The sequence below is a fragment of the Oratosquilla oratoria genome, chromosome 4 (genome assembly GCF_046742065.1).
Source record: "Oratosquilla oratoria isolate Oo_2021 chromosome 4, ASM4674206v1, whole genome shotgun sequence".
In the NCBI taxonomy this organism is placed as follows: domain Eukaryota; kingdom Metazoa; phylum Arthropoda; class Malacostraca; order Stomatopoda; family Squillidae; genus Oratosquilla; species Oratosquilla oratoria.
In genome coordinates, this window is record NC_134780.1 from 61,289,699 (window position 1) to 61,309,698 (window position 20,000).

General features: G+C 39.9%; 1 protein-coding gene across 1 annotated transcript in view; it reads right to left on the reverse strand.

Annotated features, from left to right (window-relative positions):
• Positions 1 to 5,828: 5,828 nt before the first annotated feature.
• LOC143024515 (uncharacterized) overlaps positions 5,829 to 20,000 on the reverse strand; it is a 90,508-nt gene continuing 76,336 nt past the window's right edge. The window contains exon 11 of the mRNA XM_076183327.1: positions 5,829 to 8,383. Within this exon, the coding sequence (XP_076039442.1) occupies positions 8,255 to 8,383 (129 nt within the window). The 3' untranslated portion in view covers positions 5,829 to 8,254. The remainder of the gene's footprint in view (positions 8,384 to 20,000) is intronic.

Here is a 20,000-nt window from a genome sequence, read left to right on the forward strand (position 1 = left end):
AGAGGGCTGTGGAAGGGGAGGGAGTAGGGGAGAGGAGGGGGAGGGGTAATTTTATTTTTTTCTTCTTCTTTCTTTTTTTTAAGGAAGAGGAAATGGGGGAAATAATAAACGTGAGTACTGATTTGGGACACAAAACGGGAGGAAGAAGAAGAAAGAAAAAAATAATCCAGCAGATATGAGGAGGACCAAGGCGAGAAAGGTGGAAATGAAAGTCAAAGATGGGCAAAATGATAATGGGAAATGAGAAGGCGAGGAAGAGAAGGAGGAAGGGAGAGAGGAGGACAATGGAGAAGAAAGAGAACGATGATGAAAAGGGGATAATAAAAAAGTGGAAGAGAGGAGTGAAGGATTAGGGAATGGACGAAGAGAAGGAGGGAAAGGGACACAGGGAGTGGGGAAAGAGGGGAAGATGAAGGAAAATAGGACGAAGAGAAATATGACGCTAAGAAGGAGGAGGACAAGGAGGAAGAGAAAGAGTAAAACCGAGATGATGATGACGAGACGTACAATGAACAGGAAAAAGGAGAGGACGAAGAGAGGTGGACGAAGAGGAAGTGGAAGAAGAGGAAGAGAAAAAACGATGAGAGAAATTCTTTAACGAGGGAATGGAGGAGGAGGGGAAGGGAGCAGTTGAGGAGGGAGTAGATGGAGGGAAATGGAGGTTGTGGGGACACAGGAATAAGACCAAGCATGGAGTATCCCTTAACGTGGGAGACAAATCATGTAGTACTTATTCTGGCTGCCGTCAGACGATTTTATTCACCTTGGAGAACACACTCTTCCTTCCCCGAGCAAGAGGGCCTTCGAAGCAAGACTAGCCCCTTACATACCGATTGGTATTTTTCCTTTTATTTTGATTGTCGTCAGGCTATTTTATTCATTTTGGTAACACCTACTGAAATCCCTGTACATAAACTCCTTCTGTTACTTAACTGAATCCTCAAAGTTCCAGTATACTGTTTGTCGGTCTCAGTTTTATGTTACATTTATGGAAGGAATCGCTAGTAGCAGCGATATAATTCGAATAATCAACCCACCCGTCGTGAGCTTCGAACTGAGGTCCACAGAGCGTGATTTACGAGTAGAAATCAAGCTTTATCGACCTCGGATTGAAACTCACGACGGCCGAATTAATTATTTGATTTGTATTACATGTTTACATTTATTAATACGGATATCTTAATACATTGTCATTCTTTCGCTGGCTGTCATTCAGTATCTAAGAACACTGGACACCCAAGCTTGAGTTCTCCAACTTGTAGATATTGAACCGTGCCCTTTTTGAACAACGTGAACATTTCAGCTAAACATGAATACCGACTGAGCTCTCACCGTACTCTTGATCTAGTCACACGGATGCATGAGGGCTGAATCAACAATGGCAGACGTCAGTGTAACGCCTATCATCTCTCTCCGTCTCCCGCCAAGTTATTTTGTTCATCTCTTTGGCAAACCTATCATGCCTCTGGGACGAGGTCCTATCGCTCAGGTGAATAAAATAGCCTGGTGTTAGACAGAATAAAATATTTAAAGCGTGCCATCGTAGCAATAGACCCAAGGACTAGGGCTAGTGCCATCAGACAGCATCTCACCAGCGCTTCTATCTTCGTGGACAATATAGAGAGTGCTATCAGAGGATATCTTTCATCTGAAGGAAAACTCTCAATCTAGGGTAAAGCCAGGCATTCTTCTTTTGGTAAGAGACATTGACCCCATACCTCTAAGGCAGTGGTTCATAACCCATTCAACTCCGATGACAAGATGTCTTGTCATTTGGTCAAATAAAACAAAAAATCATAAAACACCAAAATGTTTGATCAAACACCAGAAAAATATGACGTCAGTCCTCGCTTCGCTGCGAGCGAAGCGAGGATTGACGTCATATTTTTCTGGTGTTTGATCAAACATTTTGGTGTTTTATGATTTTTTGTTTTATTTGACCAAATGACAAGACATCTTGTCATCGGAGTTGAATGGGTTAACCTGGGGTACCTGTACCCCCAAGGGGTACGAAACCTTAAGCCTGGGGGTACGAGACATGATAGCCAGAGCAATGGTACTATATATTTACCATGAGAAAGCAAATAAGCTTTGTGTCACTCATCCTTTTCATATATTTGCATTGTATTTGTATTGGATGAGGGTACGAGGAAAATTTCTGAGACATCAAGAGGTACGGGCACCGGAAAAGATTAAGAACCACTGCTCTAAAGGATTTCTTTGTGCTGAATAAAATCGCTCGATCCTCACTAAATCAATATCCTTAAAGGGGAGCATTACATCTTAGTGAAAGCTCGAGGACAATGGAAAATAATAAAAAAGATGAACCAAAACCTCAGGAGTGGAGGGCGTTGGAGGAACTATGGAGAAAAAGAAGAACGTGGAGTTGAATGTGTTTGGATTGTGCGGTTCTCATGTTCGACCCCAGGCCCCGGACACTGCCTGATTTTCTTTTTCCCTAAAGCGGAGCTTCCTCGGAGTAGTCTGGAGTTTCTCTTCGATCTCAAGCTACTTGATCACCCTCCATCCTTCTAGTCTCGATGTGGGAAGACTATCCATGTCTAGTAATAGTAGAAAATGGTGGTGAGGAGCCTACGCCAGGAGGCTCTGAGCACCTGCGGCCGAAACCGTCACCTATTCCCTTTGCGCCTGGACTGTTCGGGCAGGAGGCAACAGTCCCTACTGAGCATCGGAGAGGAGTGCGGGATTCGAACCCACAAGTAAACGAATACGAGACCAACGCGCTTCCGATTAGGCCACCAGAATCGTATAGAAAACGGAAAGAGGGGCAAAGAAAAAAAAAGCAGATAAGGAAGGAAGGAGAAAGTAAAGGAGAAGGAAGAGAAGGTGGAATAAACGAGTTGATGAGAAAATTGGGAGGAGGACACAGATGGGAAGCTAACAAGATAATGAATAAGGAAAGAAGGAGGAAGGGAGTAAAGGATAATGGAAATGCTAAAGAAAAGGAATAAAGGGAAAAATTAGTTATGGAAGGAAAGTGTCAAGGGAGAAAGGCAAGGAAGGAAGGAAGGAAGAAGGGGAAACATGAGAACATAAGAATGAAGGAGACTGCAAGAGACCATAAGGCCTACACTAGGCCTTTTGATAATAAAGTGAAATAATGATGGGATGAAATAGGAAAGAGGGGATGGAGGAGTGAGTGTGTAAGGGGGTATAAGAGGAGAGGAAGGAGGATAGAATATGAGAGAGAAAAACGAAGGAATAGAAGAGAAACAAAGGAAGGGAAGAGTGGAGGAAGGAGTGATTCATGGAGACGAGGAGGAAAAAAGGGCTAAAAGAAGGAAGTCAACTCCTTCAACGCGGTGACATCATTTGTTTTATTTTATTTTATTTTATCTTATTTTATTTTACTTTATTTTATCTTATTTATCTATTAGTATTATTATTATTATTATTATTTTTATTTATTTATTTTTTTTTTTTTTTTCTAAAGACAGACGGTTTTATGCTGATGAGGACTCAGTCTCTGGCCTGCATGGGGCGTCGGTCGGTCGACAGTCGAGACCCCTTGAAAGCCCGAGTTCGAGCTTTGAGCTGAATGAGATCGATTGTTTTTGGCAGGAAGATGACATATGAAATGTATTACTGTATAGAAGAAGTTAAAGGAGGGAAGGAGAGAAGATGAAGTAGGGGAGGAGATGAGGTAGAAAGAAGTGAAAGAAGAGGAAGGAAGGGATGGGCGAAGGAATGAAGGAAAATATAATTTCGGAAAGGAAGGAATCAGGTGGGAAATAAGGAGTGAGGAAAGGAGTGAATGAAAAATGGAGAGAGAGAGTAATGACAGGACTTGCAAGGTAGACCGAAAGAAGGGGATTAGGAGCGGAGACAGAAAGGAAGAAGCAAAAGAAGAAAGGAAGAAAGGAAAAAAGAAGAGGAAAAAAGTAAAATGGAAGAAAAGGAAGGTTAAAGAAAGGTGAGAGGAGGAGGGAGGAATTAGGGAAGGAGAAAGGAAGTAAAGATTAAGAAAACGAAAGAGGAAAGAGAGTAGGATGGAAGGAACAGTAAAGGAAGGAAGGAGAGAGAGAAGGAAGGAAGGAAGGAAGGAGGGAAGGATTAAAAAGAAAATAAAGAAGGAAGGAGCAAGATGAAAAGAAAGTGAATGAAGTAGGAAGGTGGAAGGAGGGAAGGAAGAAAACGGAAAGAGGGAGGAAGGAGGAGTAAAGGAAGAAGGAGGGAAGAAGATGGGAAGGAGTCAAGAGGGCGGGGGGAAGGAATGAGAAAGGAGTACTTTGTCGGAATGTGGTTCTACTCGTTCCCTTGTGGGCAACGTCGCAGCAAAGAGGTGGATGCATTGATGGTAAAGGAGATATCTAAAAAGGGCAGCCTTCAGTCACAGAAGAATGTTGCGTGACTCTGGTCCATAGGGACGTCAATAAAGTCCCTGAAGTATTGATCGCATAAAATTTAGGCAGTCAGTATCCATTACCGAGGAGAGGGTAAGAGAAAGGAGGGAAGGAGGGCGGAGGAACGAGTAAGGAGGGGAAGGAGTAAGGGAGGGAAGGAGGAAACAAGAAATAGGAAATAGAGAGGTATAAAGAGAAAAAAGAAGGAAGGAGAGAGAAGATTGGAATAAGTGAGGAAGGAGGAAGGAGAACGGAGGAAGGAGTAAAGGAAGGAAGGAAGGAGGAGGAAGGAGGGGGGATGAAGGCGTGAGAAAGACGGTGGAAGAGCCGGGGAGAGGAGGAGGAAAGAAGGAGGATGGGAGGAGGAAGGAAGAAGGAAGAAGGAAGGAGGGAGGAAGGAAGGAGGAGGAAGGAGGGGGAGATGAAGGCGTGAGAAAGACGGTGGAAGAACCGGGGAGAGGAGGAGGAAAGAAGGAGGAGGGGAGGAGGAAGGAAGGAAGGAGGACGGGAAGAGGAAGGAAGGAGGACGGGAGGAGGAAGGAAGGAAGGAGAAAGGAAGGAGAATGGAAGGAGAAAGGAAAGAGGACCGAGGAAGGCGAGAGAAGGTAAGGAGTCCGTGGTGCTGCTTTAGTTGTGAATAATTACTCGACGCTGAGGGAAGCAAGCACAACGCCACCGAACGGAAGAACGAATGGGAACGGAGGCAAGGAACGTAAGAAGAGGAAGAAGAACAGCAGACACGGGGAAATGGCAGTAGCCTAGAAGAAGGATAAGGAAGGAAAAACGGCAGTGAGAAATGGAAGGAGAGTAAGGAAAATGACAAGCAGAGTGAACGACAAGCAAGAGAACGGTAGTAGGGTCAGAAGGAAAGGCTGGATCGAGGAACGGCAGTAGAAATGATGAGGAAGAAAGAACGTTAGGAAGAACGTAATGGAGGAGGAACAGTAAGCGAAATAATGGGGGAGGAAAAAACGGCAGGAAGGAACGTCTACCAAGATGATCGGCTGGGAAGAACGGTTAAAAAGAACGCCATGAAAAACGGCATGGCTAAAGAACGACCAGGGCGAATGGCAGTGCACAACCGTGAAAGGATTATCACACTGGGATTCCACTGGCTTCACCAACGTCGACAGTTGAGAGTTCGTTTGAGTAAAAACGACTTCAGTTTAATATTTTATTCTTCAAATCTCCAAATATCAAATCATCTTTCCGTCCTACATAGCAAAGCTGAAGGGTGGACTAAGAGAAGCTATACGAATATTAGACATACTATTGGAAAGTTCTTAGAGAATTCTAGATTTCTGTATGCGAAGTCATATTCTAGTTATTCAAAATGGAGGCTGGAGGTAGGATGTCGAAGGAAAAATAGCCTAATGTGATAACCCCTTAATGAACGTCGGGAAGAACGTTGCGGAAATTAGAAATGCAAAGATGAACGAGTAACCGAAACCCAACGCCAGAGAAGAACGGCAGAAGAAGAACGAGAAGGAACGGCAAGGAAAAACCAGTCGAGTTGGAATGAAAGCTTACGAAAGAGAACAAACAGGAAGAACAACAAGAAGATTCTGTTTGCGAACGACGGGAGAACGGTCGTGGGCGGGGGGGGGGGATGAAGATTCGAACGATCACGTGGAACGTAGAACAAAAGAAAGAAAAAAGCGGGAGGTGGAAGTCGGCCACCAAACAGATAAAAACATTCAGCATCAGCCAAAACGAAATAAACTAATTGACAACGACAATTTCCCCCACCTCCTACGAAAAGATAGATAAAGAGTGAAGAAGGAAAGCGAAAGAAAAGAAAAAAGAAAGAAAAAAAAGAGAAATGAGAGAGGAGAGTTAGGAGAGGAGAAAGAATAAGAATTACCCCTAAACGGAAAATGTCAAACACTTGTCGACTTTTGTTCTCTTTAACACCAGACGATTTTAATCAGCTTAGAGGAATTTCCTCGTTGTTGGACGCAGCCCGTGACATCTCTCAGTGGGGAATCCGTATTCTACTCTTCTTCACAGGTCTTCCCCGGTGTGTCCGAGTGGATAAACGAAAGGTTTTAGTGAAGGAGTCCATGTAAGGCTTTAACAAGGGTGATGTAAACAAGGTCATCATATTAAAACAACAAAGCAGGACTCGCAGTAAGGGTTTTAAACTGGACAAATTTAGATTTAAAAAGGAAATAGGCAATAATTAGTTTACTAATAGGGTGGTCGACGAATGGAATAAACTTAGTAACCGTGTAGTAAGCGCTGAAACTATCAGTTGTTTTAGGAAACGATTAGACAACTTTATGGATGGCGATGACAGGTGGTGATGGATACGGAGCTGCCTAGTGTAGGCCTTATGTTCTCTTGCAGTCTCCTTCATTCTTATGTTCTTATGTTCTTATGTTCATATACTAGGTGTGACTGGCTTCTGTGTGTGCGCGTGTTGTCCGCATAAAGTTTCTGGTGAGCCTGATAGGATGCAAGCATATGTAGGGATTATGTATGTATACTTACTACGAGATTTTTTTTTTTTTTTTTTTCTATCTGCCCCAGAGAATTGAACTCGGGTCATTCTTGCGTAGAGCGAGAGCGCTGTTCCCACGACATCCACGTCTCCACTCCCATTATTAAGAGTTAACCGAAATATAACAGGAATTAAGTTTGGAGGAAGAGAAAGAAGGGGGAAAGAAGGAAGTGTATAAGAAAAAGGATGAAAAGGAGAGAGTAACTGGTAGAAAAATTAGGAATCAGAAGGAGAAGGTAAGACGGGGGAATAGACAGAATGGAGGAGGTAATAGGAGATTCATGTATTCTTCAAAGACGAGGAAACAGAAGCTCAAGGAGGACCCAGTGATGAAATTTAAAGAGGAGCAGCTTTATACATCGTGCCATAAAAGAATGGAATTATAAAACATAAAACATAAAACATTCCACTTATGCCAAAGTATGTAAGGCAAAATTCTAAAGTTAAGCAGACCACATTTTTGAGCAACAGGCGATTTGACACCTCTTTTTTTTTCTTTCTTTCTTTCTTTCTTTCTTTCTTTTTCTTCAAGCAGCCTTGGTATAGATCAACTGGTTTTCTCATCGTCTAGTCTTCCAGCGCAGAGTTACTGAAGTTCCTGGAATGTGTTTTCAGCCCCTTCAACACGGTGTTTATTCTGGATGAAGGGAAGGGAAGGGGCGTCACCATATTGAAAGAACAGAAACCATCCTGACTAATTCCTTCGTCACTGTGATCATCTTCACCAGATCCATCCCATCTGTCGCCAGACAATTTTATTCGTTTGAGTGAGCGTCATATTTCTCATCCCTAACCTATGGAGTAGATCTCTTTTAGTTCTTAGTCACTCAGGAATGAAGGAAGAGGGACCAGTAGATATTGCGTGGTAAACACAGGAATATCACAAGTGTTCCTTCAGTCTTTTGGTAGACGTTGGGAACCGATCGCAACGGATGCCTACATTCTGTGAAAGCAGTATTGCTTGTACGTTTGTCCACTAGCGTTCAAGTACCTGCATTTCTGAAATAGCAAGTAAAGGAAAATTATACGTTCTTGTCCATACAGCACAGGGAATATTGCTTTCATAGAGTGTTTGCATCCGTTGCAATCGATTTCGGGCAATTGGTTGCGTCGGTGTGCGAGCTGACTAACGAGATTGGAGACATCTCCTTCAATAGTCTCTGGATGGTGTGGAAGAACATTCTAGAGAGAAATTGACTAAACCTCCTTCAGCTGATCAAAGGCGAGTGACATAACCTGGCAACTCTTCGGCCGAGGAAAATGAAACAAGAGGAGATAGATGACACCTTCAGTGGCCGAAAGAGAAACCAAGAGGGTTTGACAGGACCTCCTTGAGTATCACTTGCATAGAGAGAAGAGAAACCCAAGGAGTTCAATGAGGGTTTCTTCAATACACTCGGGGAGGAGGAGGTGCCAGTGCCCTAACGAGATGCTTCTGTTTACGCTGTTCCCGGCGGCGCTCAAGCTCCCTTCGACGCTCCTCGTGCCTCCTGGCTCGACGTTCTTTCTCGCACTTCTGCAGAAGATAACAAAAAATAGATAAGTGGATAAATGAATATATAGATACATAAATAGGTGAAACAAAGTTTGAAAGGTTGCAGCAGAAATCTCACTTCCTTGCCACTTAGTTTCTGTTGAGGTACATCTTTAGTGTAAACCTTGTTCAATATATTCGGTGAAGTCTTACAGTATATATCTACAAGATACTCAGTGGTCTATGCCGCCATCATAGCGGTACTACATATATCTTTGAAGAATTTCTTTGTTGACCATCCAGGGTGTGAGAGAATTGATCTTTGGCACAGCTTTCGCACAAGACCTATTTAATATGGATGACCTTGCAAAGATTCTCATCTCTGTATCGACATAGTCCTTAAGCCAATCCACCAACGCCAAGGAGTCGGTTCTCGGATTCAGATGAGAGAAATTCATCTACTATAAAAAAAAAAATGACATCTAATCCCATTTACCCGTTCTGTAGAGGCTCAGTTTTACGTTTTCTTTCCTATTGGGAGTACTATGTTACACCGTCGACGGAAGAAATTATTCTTGTACATTTCCTATCTGCCACCAGACGATTTTATTCACCTAAGGAAACTTTCCCGCTCCTCAATACATCGTTTCAAAATTAAAACCTACATATATATATATATATATATATATATATATATATATATATATATATATATATATGTGTGTGTGTGTGTGTGTGTGTGTGTGTGTGTGTGTGGGTGTGTGTGTGTGTGTGTGTGTGTGTGTGTGTGTGTGTGTGTGTGTGTGTGTGTGTGTGTGTGTGTGTGTGTATTCACCTCGGATCTGCTGCAGTCTCTGTAGAGACAGCCAGACACCACCCTACGGCAGTGAGCTCAGAGCTCCTTATTAGCCGATCTTTATTGTGTGTGTGTGTGTGTGTGTGTGTGTGTGTGTGTGTGTGTGTGTGTGTGTGTGTGTGTGTGTGTGTGTGTGTGTGTGTGTGTGTGTGTGTGTGTGTGTGTGTATGAGACAAGGTGCATCCAGGAGTTCAAAAAAGAGGCCTACCAATACAAGGTCAGTTAATCACAATTCCACCGAGAACAAACGGGAGAACAGAACACCATAAATCCAAAATCTAAATAGGAAGAGTCCTGAATCTTATTCTCTCACTTTCAAACAATGATTTCGTGTAATATCTGTTAGAATGAATAATATAAAAATGTTATTCAATCAGCCAGTTCACCAAAATACCAGGAGCCACTCCCAAAACGAGGTTCAACTTTATCTAGATGTCAGACCTTTACCTCATCTTGCTATTGATAAAAAGTTGCGTTTTAATGATGCATGACGGATACTATGTGTTCAATCGTGATCGATCTGTATATTCACCTGATTGTATTCTTTCAACTAGTGTTACAGGATTAAATGAAAATTATCTATATACTTATAAAATTCTGATCATCTTGTTTGTTATCTTGCTTGTTTGAAACCGTCACCCAGCCAATCAGAAGAAGAGATATGACGTCACGACTGAGGACCAGCTAATCAGAAGAAGAGATATGACGTCACGACTGAGGACCAGCCAATCAGAAGAAGAGATATGACGTCACGACTGAGGACCAGCCAAGCAGAAGAAGAGATATGACGTCACGACTGAGGACCAGCTAATCAGAAAAAGAGACATGACGTCACGACATCATATGATGCATAGTGTTCCAAGCAACGACAACATGACTTCACAATCTTCTGCATTTCACTTCTTATAACAACGTATCATTTAAAATTTCATTTGACCCAACATACATATATATATATATATATATATATATATATATATATATATATATATATATATATTGAACATTTTTAGAAGCTCCACCATGGGATACGAACCCTGACCCGTGCGTCGAAAATCACGAGGGCAGGACGTTAGCAACCATGCTACGGTGATGGTACAAAAGGACTGTACTAGTCCCCGACCACGCTTCACGTAACATTGGAAGATCTAATCTCAATTTCATCTAATCCCGTATTAGGCGAGCCATCCGACAAGTTGTGTATGTTTCTTAAGACAGATTGAACATTTTTAGAAGCTCCACCATGGGATACGAACCCTGACCCGTGCGTCGAAAATCACGAGGGCAGGACGTTAGCAACCATGCTACGGTGATGGTACAAAAGGACTGTACTAGTCCCCGACCACGCTTCACGTAACATTGGAAGATCTAATCTCAATTTCATCTAATCCCGTATTAGGCGAGCCATCTTAAGAAACATACACAACTTGTCGGATGGCTCGCCTAATACGGGATTAGATGAAATTGAGATTAGATCTTCCAATGTTACGTGAAGCGTGGTCGGGGACTAGTACAGTCCTTTTGTACCATCACCGTAGCATGGTTGCTAACGTCCTGCCCTCGTGATTTTCGACGCACGGGTCAGGGTTCGTATCCCATGGTGGAGCTTCTAAAAATGTTCAATCTGTCTTAAGAAACATACACAACTTGTCGGATGGCTCGCCTAATACGGGATTAGATGAAATTGAGATTAGATCTTCCAATGTTACGTGAAGCGTGGTCGGGGACTAGTACAGTCCTTTTGTACCATCACCGTAGCATGGTTGCTAACGTCCTGCCCTCGTGATTTTCGACGCACGGGTCAGGGTTCGTATCCCATGGTGGAGCTTCTAAAAATGTTCAATCTGTCTTAAGAAACATACACATATATATATATATATATATATATATATATATATATACTTATAAAATTCTGATCATCTTGTTTGTTATCTTGCTTGTTTGAAACCGTCACCCATCCAATCAGAAGAGATATGACGTCACGACTGAGGACCAGTTAGTAAGAAGAAGAGATATGACGTTATGACTGAGGACCAGCCAATCAGAAGAAGAGATCATAAGAAGAGATATGACGTCACGACTGAGGACCAGCCAATCAGAAGAAGAGACATGACGTCACGACATCCGCTCTGTGGGTCCCAAGGAACCCCAGCGCTGAGCGCGAGACGATACAACTGCTAATTTTCCAATTTGCCAATTTTTTAATTTCCAATTTTCCGATTACATATTTTCTGACCATTAATATTTAAAATTTTCATATTCAGTATTTAAAAGTATAGCCAACTCCTGAATTAGCTTCTATGAGGCATAATGAGTTTATTAAAATATTACGAACCGTATAAATCATATGATGCGTAGTGTTCCAAGCAACGACGACATGACGTCACAATTTTCCGATTACATATTTTCTGACCATTAATATCAAAAATTTTCATATTCAGTACTTAAAAATATAGCCAACTCATAAATTAGCTTCTATGAGACATAATGAGTTTACTAAAATATTACGAACCGTATAAATCATATGATGCGTAGTGTTCCAATCAACAACGACATGACGTCACAATCTTCTAATTCCAAGATTGAAAATGGTTTTATCTGAAGGAGACGATATTCCGTTTGCAAAAATTCAGTTGCCAATTCAATCAGCCATTGCCATGACCATTCATAAGTCTCAAGGATAGACTTTCAGAAAGTTTTAGTTTATCTAGATTCTAGACAAACCTATATTTCAGCATGGACAATTATATGTTTCGCTGAGTAGAGTTAAGCAAAAGGAAAATATTAAAGTATTTTTAAATCATTCAAATTGTACAAAGAATGTTGTAAATATAAGAGCATATCATATGATGCGTAGTGTTTCAGGCAACGACGACATGACGTCACAATCGTCTGCATTTCACTTCTTATAACTAATCAAGTCACTGCCTTCGTCTACTGAATAGAGCATTGTCTTAATGAAGATTTTATTGACCATTTTATTAACAACGTATCATTTAGAATTTTATTTTACCCAACGGGTCACGGGTGGTCTAGTATATTACATTCCTCCTTTTATCTTTGTTTAGTTTTTCTTTTTAGTATAAATTGCTATTTGTTTCAGCTAGCCGTAGAACGCCTATTCAACGATTGTAGAGTCAATTATCATATCCTACAATAAAGACATATTTTACAGGATATATTAGCTTTACCAAAAGTTTTACTCTAAGTCTGAGCAAGGAGACAAGTCACCTGCTTCTCAAAAACAGACCCAGAGGGAAAAAGATCCAATCCAGCATCTCACTTCACTTCATGACGTCATGTCGACAATGAAGCCGAGCAGAACTCTCAACTAATATTTTTTACTGAAAGTGTCCTGGAATTTCTTAGCAATTATAAGCATTTTTATTTCCTACACACTCAAATTTTATATCTTTTTATTCTACCAAGCAGGGTTATACCAAAAAGTGGTTGGAAATATTTGATAGAATTCTTAATATCTCCTCTTCGTTTCCAAGCCTTGGACACTTCAATACCATTGGACCTCGTTTTTTCTCCCTAAAAATCATTAAACCTCTCAATACTCTTGACGACTTACATATTTATTCATGCTGCCGCCAGGTGATTTCATTCGGCTTAGGGAAACCTACGCAGCAAAAAACAATGAGAAGAAGATGAGGAGCTTAATTCAGGAGTCGAGTAGCTTCTGCCGAAAGTGTCATATTTGCCCTATTTTGCGTTTGTACTGTTGGGGAATGCAACAGTCACTGCTGGGAATCGGGGAGGGATGTGGGGCTCGAGCCCACAACTAGGGTAATACGAGACTAGCACGCTTCCGATTACGTCACCAGAGGCTTACCGGAAAAGGGGGAAGAATCTAACATCCATTTGGTCCAAAACAAAGTATCTTTCGAAACGCAGAATACAAAGCACCTTCTTTCCAGAACACTGAATTTCTTCAATTTGAACATTTCCAGTTACAACTTTATTCTTTCGGGGACTTCCTTTTGCAGTTCCCACGAGGCGGAAGTAAATTTATTTGTTTTTTCTTTATTCTTTTTGCGCCATAGAATAATGTCCATGAAAGAGGGGAGGCAGTCACGCGAAAGCTTCAAGAGAAGATTTTCTCTTCTTCTTCTTCTTCTTTTTCTTCTCTTTTTTTCAAAATAAAGACAAAGGCCATATGACACAGATATTTTTTTCAAACTTCAGCCCCATATACATTGAAGGTTGTTTATATTAGGTTTAAAAGGCACCCTTGCCTTGTGTGTTTGGACGGCCAAGGCAAGGCATTTTGGGTCGTTTGGAATCAACCTAAGAGGGACATCATCATGCCCACGAGAAACGGCTACTCTGAGAAAACGACTGAATTGTTTTCACCAATACTAAAAATTTTTTTCTTTGCCAACATTTTTCCTATATATCCTGTAGTAGGCTACCATTATTGCAATAAACAACATCAACAATAACATTATGTTTATTTTCGTGATTTTTATTTCATCACTCATCATTATCCCTCTCCACTTCGATTTTTTTTTTTTTTTTTTTTTTTTTCGTCTCCGTTCTTTCCGTGACATTTTAGGCCCTGTTCACACTAGCGGTTTGAACCACGCGGAAACAGCGGCGGTACCGCGTAGTCAAGGAAAAAACCGCGGTTGTGTATGAATGCCTCCATTGACTTACATTGTAATTAAACCACCGCGAACGTTTTCTATCGTCAAACAGTAGAGTTCTACCTGAAACTTTTATAAATCCCTTGATGTTAGCTCAATCCTTCTTTCTAATGATAGAATGTAGACAGAGAAAGGTTTTAAGAATACGACTTTCATCAAGGCTTTTCTTCAGTTTTGAAGTATTAATTCACCCCTGGATGAAAAAAATGGCTAGAAAAGACAAGAAAACGAAATGATTCCCCACGAATTTCTCTTTTGAAATGATCCTCCCATCCTGTGATGCCTCTGATGACATCACACCGTTTATGATGACGTCATGTCGCCTGACGTATCGACAAAAACGGAGATGAATAGAATAGCGTGTTGACAGCCAGGATGGAATTAAAAGTACAACCCAACACGAAAGAAATTATATTAATGTTTAAAATTTTGAGAAAAAGAATCCTCAATATTTTATCATCTATTTAAGACATTAATCATATCGACATGAATTTTCCATGTAAAGGAAATTTATACTGGAATTAACTTTCACTTCGACGACGCCTTCTCAAATTTTCTTTGCAAATTTTGTTTTTTGCTAACGTCAGACGATTTCATTTGGCTTAAAGCTGAACCTTGACTTTACAAAGACGACAGCTGGACGATATTTACCTCTGTAATCAACTTCTTACGAACACACAGATTTTCAAAACACTTTTTCAGCGTAACTCGAAGGCTATGTCAATAGAGTAAAGTCCAGCTATGAAGGACGATTACACAATAATGTGAGTAGACTATCGATGGTATTTAAAAAAAAAAATCTTTATATAAAGCTTATATAAATCCTTGGAAGGGAAAGATTTATATAAGGAAAGATTTTTTTAAGAATACCACCGTAAGATTGTTACGGTGGTATTTAAAAATATGTATATATATTTCCTTATATAAATATTTCCCTCCCAAGGATTTATATAAGATTTATATAAGGAAAGATTTTTTTAAGAATAACATAGTAACCCTTTTTGTTGAGCAGGGAAGGGATTTCCCTTGGCCGAATCAAATCTCCTGTCAGCAGACAGAACACGTGTATATCTTGCCAAGAACGGTGAAAATGTAAATAGAGATAGATTTAGAATATAATTTGAGATAGCTTTTTTTTAATGTTGTAGCCTCCACATAAAGACGTAATAATAATTTTCTATCCATGAGCAAAATATTTTTTATTGTATTAATTTTCTTCTTCTTTACTTATTTGCTTATTCATCTATTACATCCGCAGACTCAGTCCAAAAGATCTCTTTAATTTTTTATCTTCCATCGTGATATCCATCCCGCAGATTTTGGACAGAGAGCCAATTAATCGGTAATGAACTGACGTCATGATTTCCAAACATTCCATGATCCAAATCACGTGATGACCTCACGTTGACGAAGAGAGAGGAATTGACACAAACAGTTTAGATAAAAGTTCATATCTGGAAGAATAAGTTTTATTTTTCCACAAATAACTACGATGATACTGAGAAGTATATGCAGCATTTAGCAATATACGCGACTCCTGGTCCTCCACTTTTTCTATACAGAAAGTAAACCAACGAGAACTGCTAAAATTTTAGAATAGATACTTGTGTATCTAAAATACCCGATTTCAGTAAAGCTCAGTTCATAGAACTACATCAGGAGTTTCAGCTCACAGGTTGGGAGGCAAAATTAAGCGAAAGACCTGTAGATCAGATGTGGGAAATGTTTCAAAATATGCTAAGATGATTCATACTTACATCCCGTTTAAGGACAGACGCCTCCCAAATCAGGCTCGCCCAAAATGACTTGACAACGAAACTGAAAAAAGTATTGCTAGAAAGAGACAAGCTTATTAGAAATACAAGTACTCGGGTACACCTAATGACTATCAAACTTATGTAACAATACAGAGAGATTTAAAAAGACAATAAAAAACGAAAATGGCAATACGAAATGAATATCGCTGATAAATCCAAAGAGAATCCCAAAGAATTCTATAGTTACATTAGAGATAAAAAGGTTAATAAGAATCACATTGAGCCACTATTATCTGCTGACGGTCAACTTGAATATTCAAATGAAGGAATGTGTGATATTTCAAACAATTATTTTAGCTCAGTATTTGTAAACGAAACACCTCAAAGTGAACTCCAAACCAAAACCTGTGAAAAGTCTAGGGTGAACTTACTACGGTAAATACAACAATAGAAAAAATTAAAAGGTGTATAGGAAAACCCAAAGTTAATAAAACACCAGAGCCTGATGATTGGCATCCAAGAATCTTAAAAGAAATGAAAAGTGAGATTGTTATTCCATTTGAAATTATTTTCAAGAAATCCATCATATCCGGAGATGTCCCAAGAGAATGGAAGCTAGCTAATGTTACTCCCATATTCAAAAAGGTGACAAAAAAAAAAACTACAGATCTATAATCTTGACTTTAATCGTAGGAAAAAACAATGAAAACTATCATCAGAGATGCTATTGAACATTATTTAGAAAGTAACTAGACTTTGCAAAAACTTTTGATACCGTCCCCCACGAAAGACTTCTTACTAAACTAACTTCACATGGAATAAGTGGTAGCATATTAAGTTGGACTAGTAACTTGTTGAACGATCGAAAACAGAAAATTGTTCTCAATGGCAAAACTTCTAGATGGAAAAATGTTACGAGTGTAGTTCCTCAGGGTTCCTTTCATGGGCCACTTCTATTCATAATATATATATAAATGATATAGACCACGGACTGAAATCTGTTGTCTCCAAATTTGCTGATGATACAAAATTCTGCGGTATGACAAATGATCACTTAAACCAATTAGATATTCAAGAAGATTTAGATAAACTACAGCACTGGTCTGAAAAGTGGCTAATGAAATTTAAAACAAGTAAATGCAAGGTTATACACATAGGTAAAAATAACAGTAAGTACGATTACAAGTTATTTGGAAATTCGTTAACAAAAGTGGATAGTGAAAAGGATCTCTGCGTAATTATCAGTAATGATCTCAAATCATATAAGCAGTGTATTTCAGTCTCTGAGAAATCAAATAAGATTCTAGAACTGATTGCGCAATCTTTTGATTTCAAAATTCCATCCCTCATTAACAAGCTGTATAAATCGTTAGTTCGTCCACATTTGGAATATGCTGTTTCCGTATGGTCACCGAATCTTATTCATGATTGTGGAGGTGTGTATCCGGGAGATAGATCGAGTCTATGTCCGGATGCCACGTTGGGATCACTCTTAGTTTTCCCCCAATCCTTAGGCATTGGGGTACTTAAGCCACCGAACGATGACAGCGTGGACTGAAACTGTGGAAAATTTAGATTTCACACATTCAAGACGCCACGCATGGAATATCCTCAAAAAACTAGACCCAGACAAGCCATGTGGCCCAAGTATCGCCGCCCCAATAACGGCAGAATCTATAGCAAACCAAATCAAACAGCGCAGCACCCATGAACCAAACTATAAATTTGAAAAATCTACCAGACAGTAATACCAACAACTTATAAAATCCCACCCTGAAGCAGGAGAAACAGCATTACCAATCTCAGAACAGGAAATGAAAGCAGCAATAATTAACATGAAATCAGGAAAGGCCGCAGGAGTAGATGAAATATACCCCAAAATTATAAAACACCTAGGCATAAATGCAACCAAATGGCCCTCTAAAGCTTTCACCAATATAATAGACCACTCTGACCTCCCTAGAACCTGGAAGATAGCTAAAGTAATAGCGATCCTCAAACCCGGAAAACTAGCAAACGACCCAAAAAGCTACCGCCCAATATCCTTACTATGCTGCTCGTTCAAACTACTAGAGAGAATAATGCTAAAGCGCCTTACACCTATATTGGATCTCCATATTCCTCCAGAACAAACAGGTTTCAGGGCAGAAAGAAACACTACAGAACAAGCCTTAGCACTTACTTCATACTTAGAGTCAGGATACGAATTTAAACTAAAAATAGGAGCAGTTTTTATTGACCTGACAGCCGCATATGACGCCGTCTGGCACGATGGACTAATGACAAAGCTTGCCCAACACATACCCTGCAAGAAAACCCTAAAGCTTTTAAACAAAATGTCTGGAAAAATAACCTTTTTTGTTTGCTTAGGTAACGACACCAGCAAGAGCAGAAAAATAAAAAATGGAGTTCCACAAGGATCAGTCTTGGCTCCAACACTTTTCAACATCTATATGAGTGATATGCCCACCACAACCTCCAGAAAGTTTGGATATGCAGACGATTTTGCAATGGCCTACCAATCAAACAAGATTGAACAGCTAGAAAACACAATATCAGAAGACCTGCAAGCAATACAAAAATACTTTGAGAAATGGTATCTGCAAATGAACACAAACAAAACTGTGTCAACACTGTTTCACCTAAACAATAAACAAACTGACAAAACCCTGGATATTAAAATAAACAACCAAACCCTCCCAGCCGACAAAACCCCCAAGTACCTTGGCATAACCCTAGACAGGACTCTAACATATAAAAAGCATATAGAAAACACAGCGCACAAATTGAACAAAAGAAACTGCTTGATCAGAAAACTAGCTGGAACCACCTGGGGAGCAAAACAAACAGTGCTTAAAACCGCAGCACTTGCTCTGTGCTACAGTGTAGCAGAACATGGGGCACCAGTGTGGGCTCACAGTGCACACACAAATAAAATTGACACTAAACTCCACGCAACCATGCGAATAATATCAGGGGCCCTTAAACCAACGCCACTTATTTGGCTGCCAACGATGAGGCATAGCACCACCAAATATACGACGCGAGGATGCCATACAAAAACAACACCAACGCATAGACAACCTTCCAGCAGATATACCCCTCAAACAAATAATGGAGGAGGCCCCAGTAACAACGAGGTTAAAATCAAGAAAACCTTTCTTTAAAACAAAAAACGAAAATTTCAACCTAAAAGAAGCCTGGCAAGAAGAATGGACAAAGAAACTACCCACTGGGGGAAACTTAGTAACAGACCCAACCGAAATACTACCTGGATTTTCCAACCTAACCAGAAGAGAATGGACACAAGCCAACAGGCTGATATCACAACAAGGCAGAACAGCCGTTAACCTGCATCGCTGGGGCTACAAAGACTCCCCAATGTGCCCATCTTGTCATAACTCACCCCAAGATACAGACCATCTCGTACTGTACTGCCCAATCACAGCAGTGCCTGGGGGTTACCAGACTATCTACGAAGCAAATCAAACATGCATAGACTGGCTAGCAAATACAAAGTTGGAGGTGTAAGAAAGTCATACGATACTACTACTACCGAATCTTATAAAGCACATTGACAGATTGGAAAAAGTGCAACGAGCCACAAAACTGATTCCAAATATAAAAACAAATCATATGAAAATCGACTAAAACATGAATCTGTTTTCTCTAAAACAGCGTAGACTCAAAGATGACTTGATACAGGTATTTAAGATTCTAAAGGGAATTGACAATATCGAAAGTGACAAAATGTTCACACTAAATGAGAATCCAACAAGAATTAATGGTCTCAAACTGTCAGGAAATAGATTTAATTTAGAAGTGGGTAGAAACAACTTCGCCAACCGTGTAGTTAATGAATGGAATAGACTTCTTGCAGAGGCAGTGCAATGTAGTTCAGTTCCAAGCTTTAAGATGCTGTATGTCTGCCATTTATTTTATATTATTTATTCGTTTATTTGCTATCACTTGTCTGTTTATTATTATTTCCTTGATTATCATTGATCATTATCTATCTGTCAATTTGTTATTACTTACCATTTGCCTATCTATTAACTTTACCTATTTATTTATTTACTAATTTTATTTATTACTATACATTAGTATAATTTTATTTGTTTATTTATTTATTTATTTATTTACTTATCTATTTATCATTATTATATATATTTTTTTTTTACATCCGACCTAGTTATGGACCAAAAGGTCTCCTTTCGGCATGCTCCTCCTTTGTAATCCTTTGTAAAAGATCATCATTTGATAGGTTTGAGTCCCAAGCAACATGTTAACCCTTTTACTACATTCTACGATTCTAGCCTTTGTTCAATCTGCTGTCGAGCGATTATATTCGGCTGGACGAGGAACCTCCTTCACAGCAAAAAGGTAAACATAAA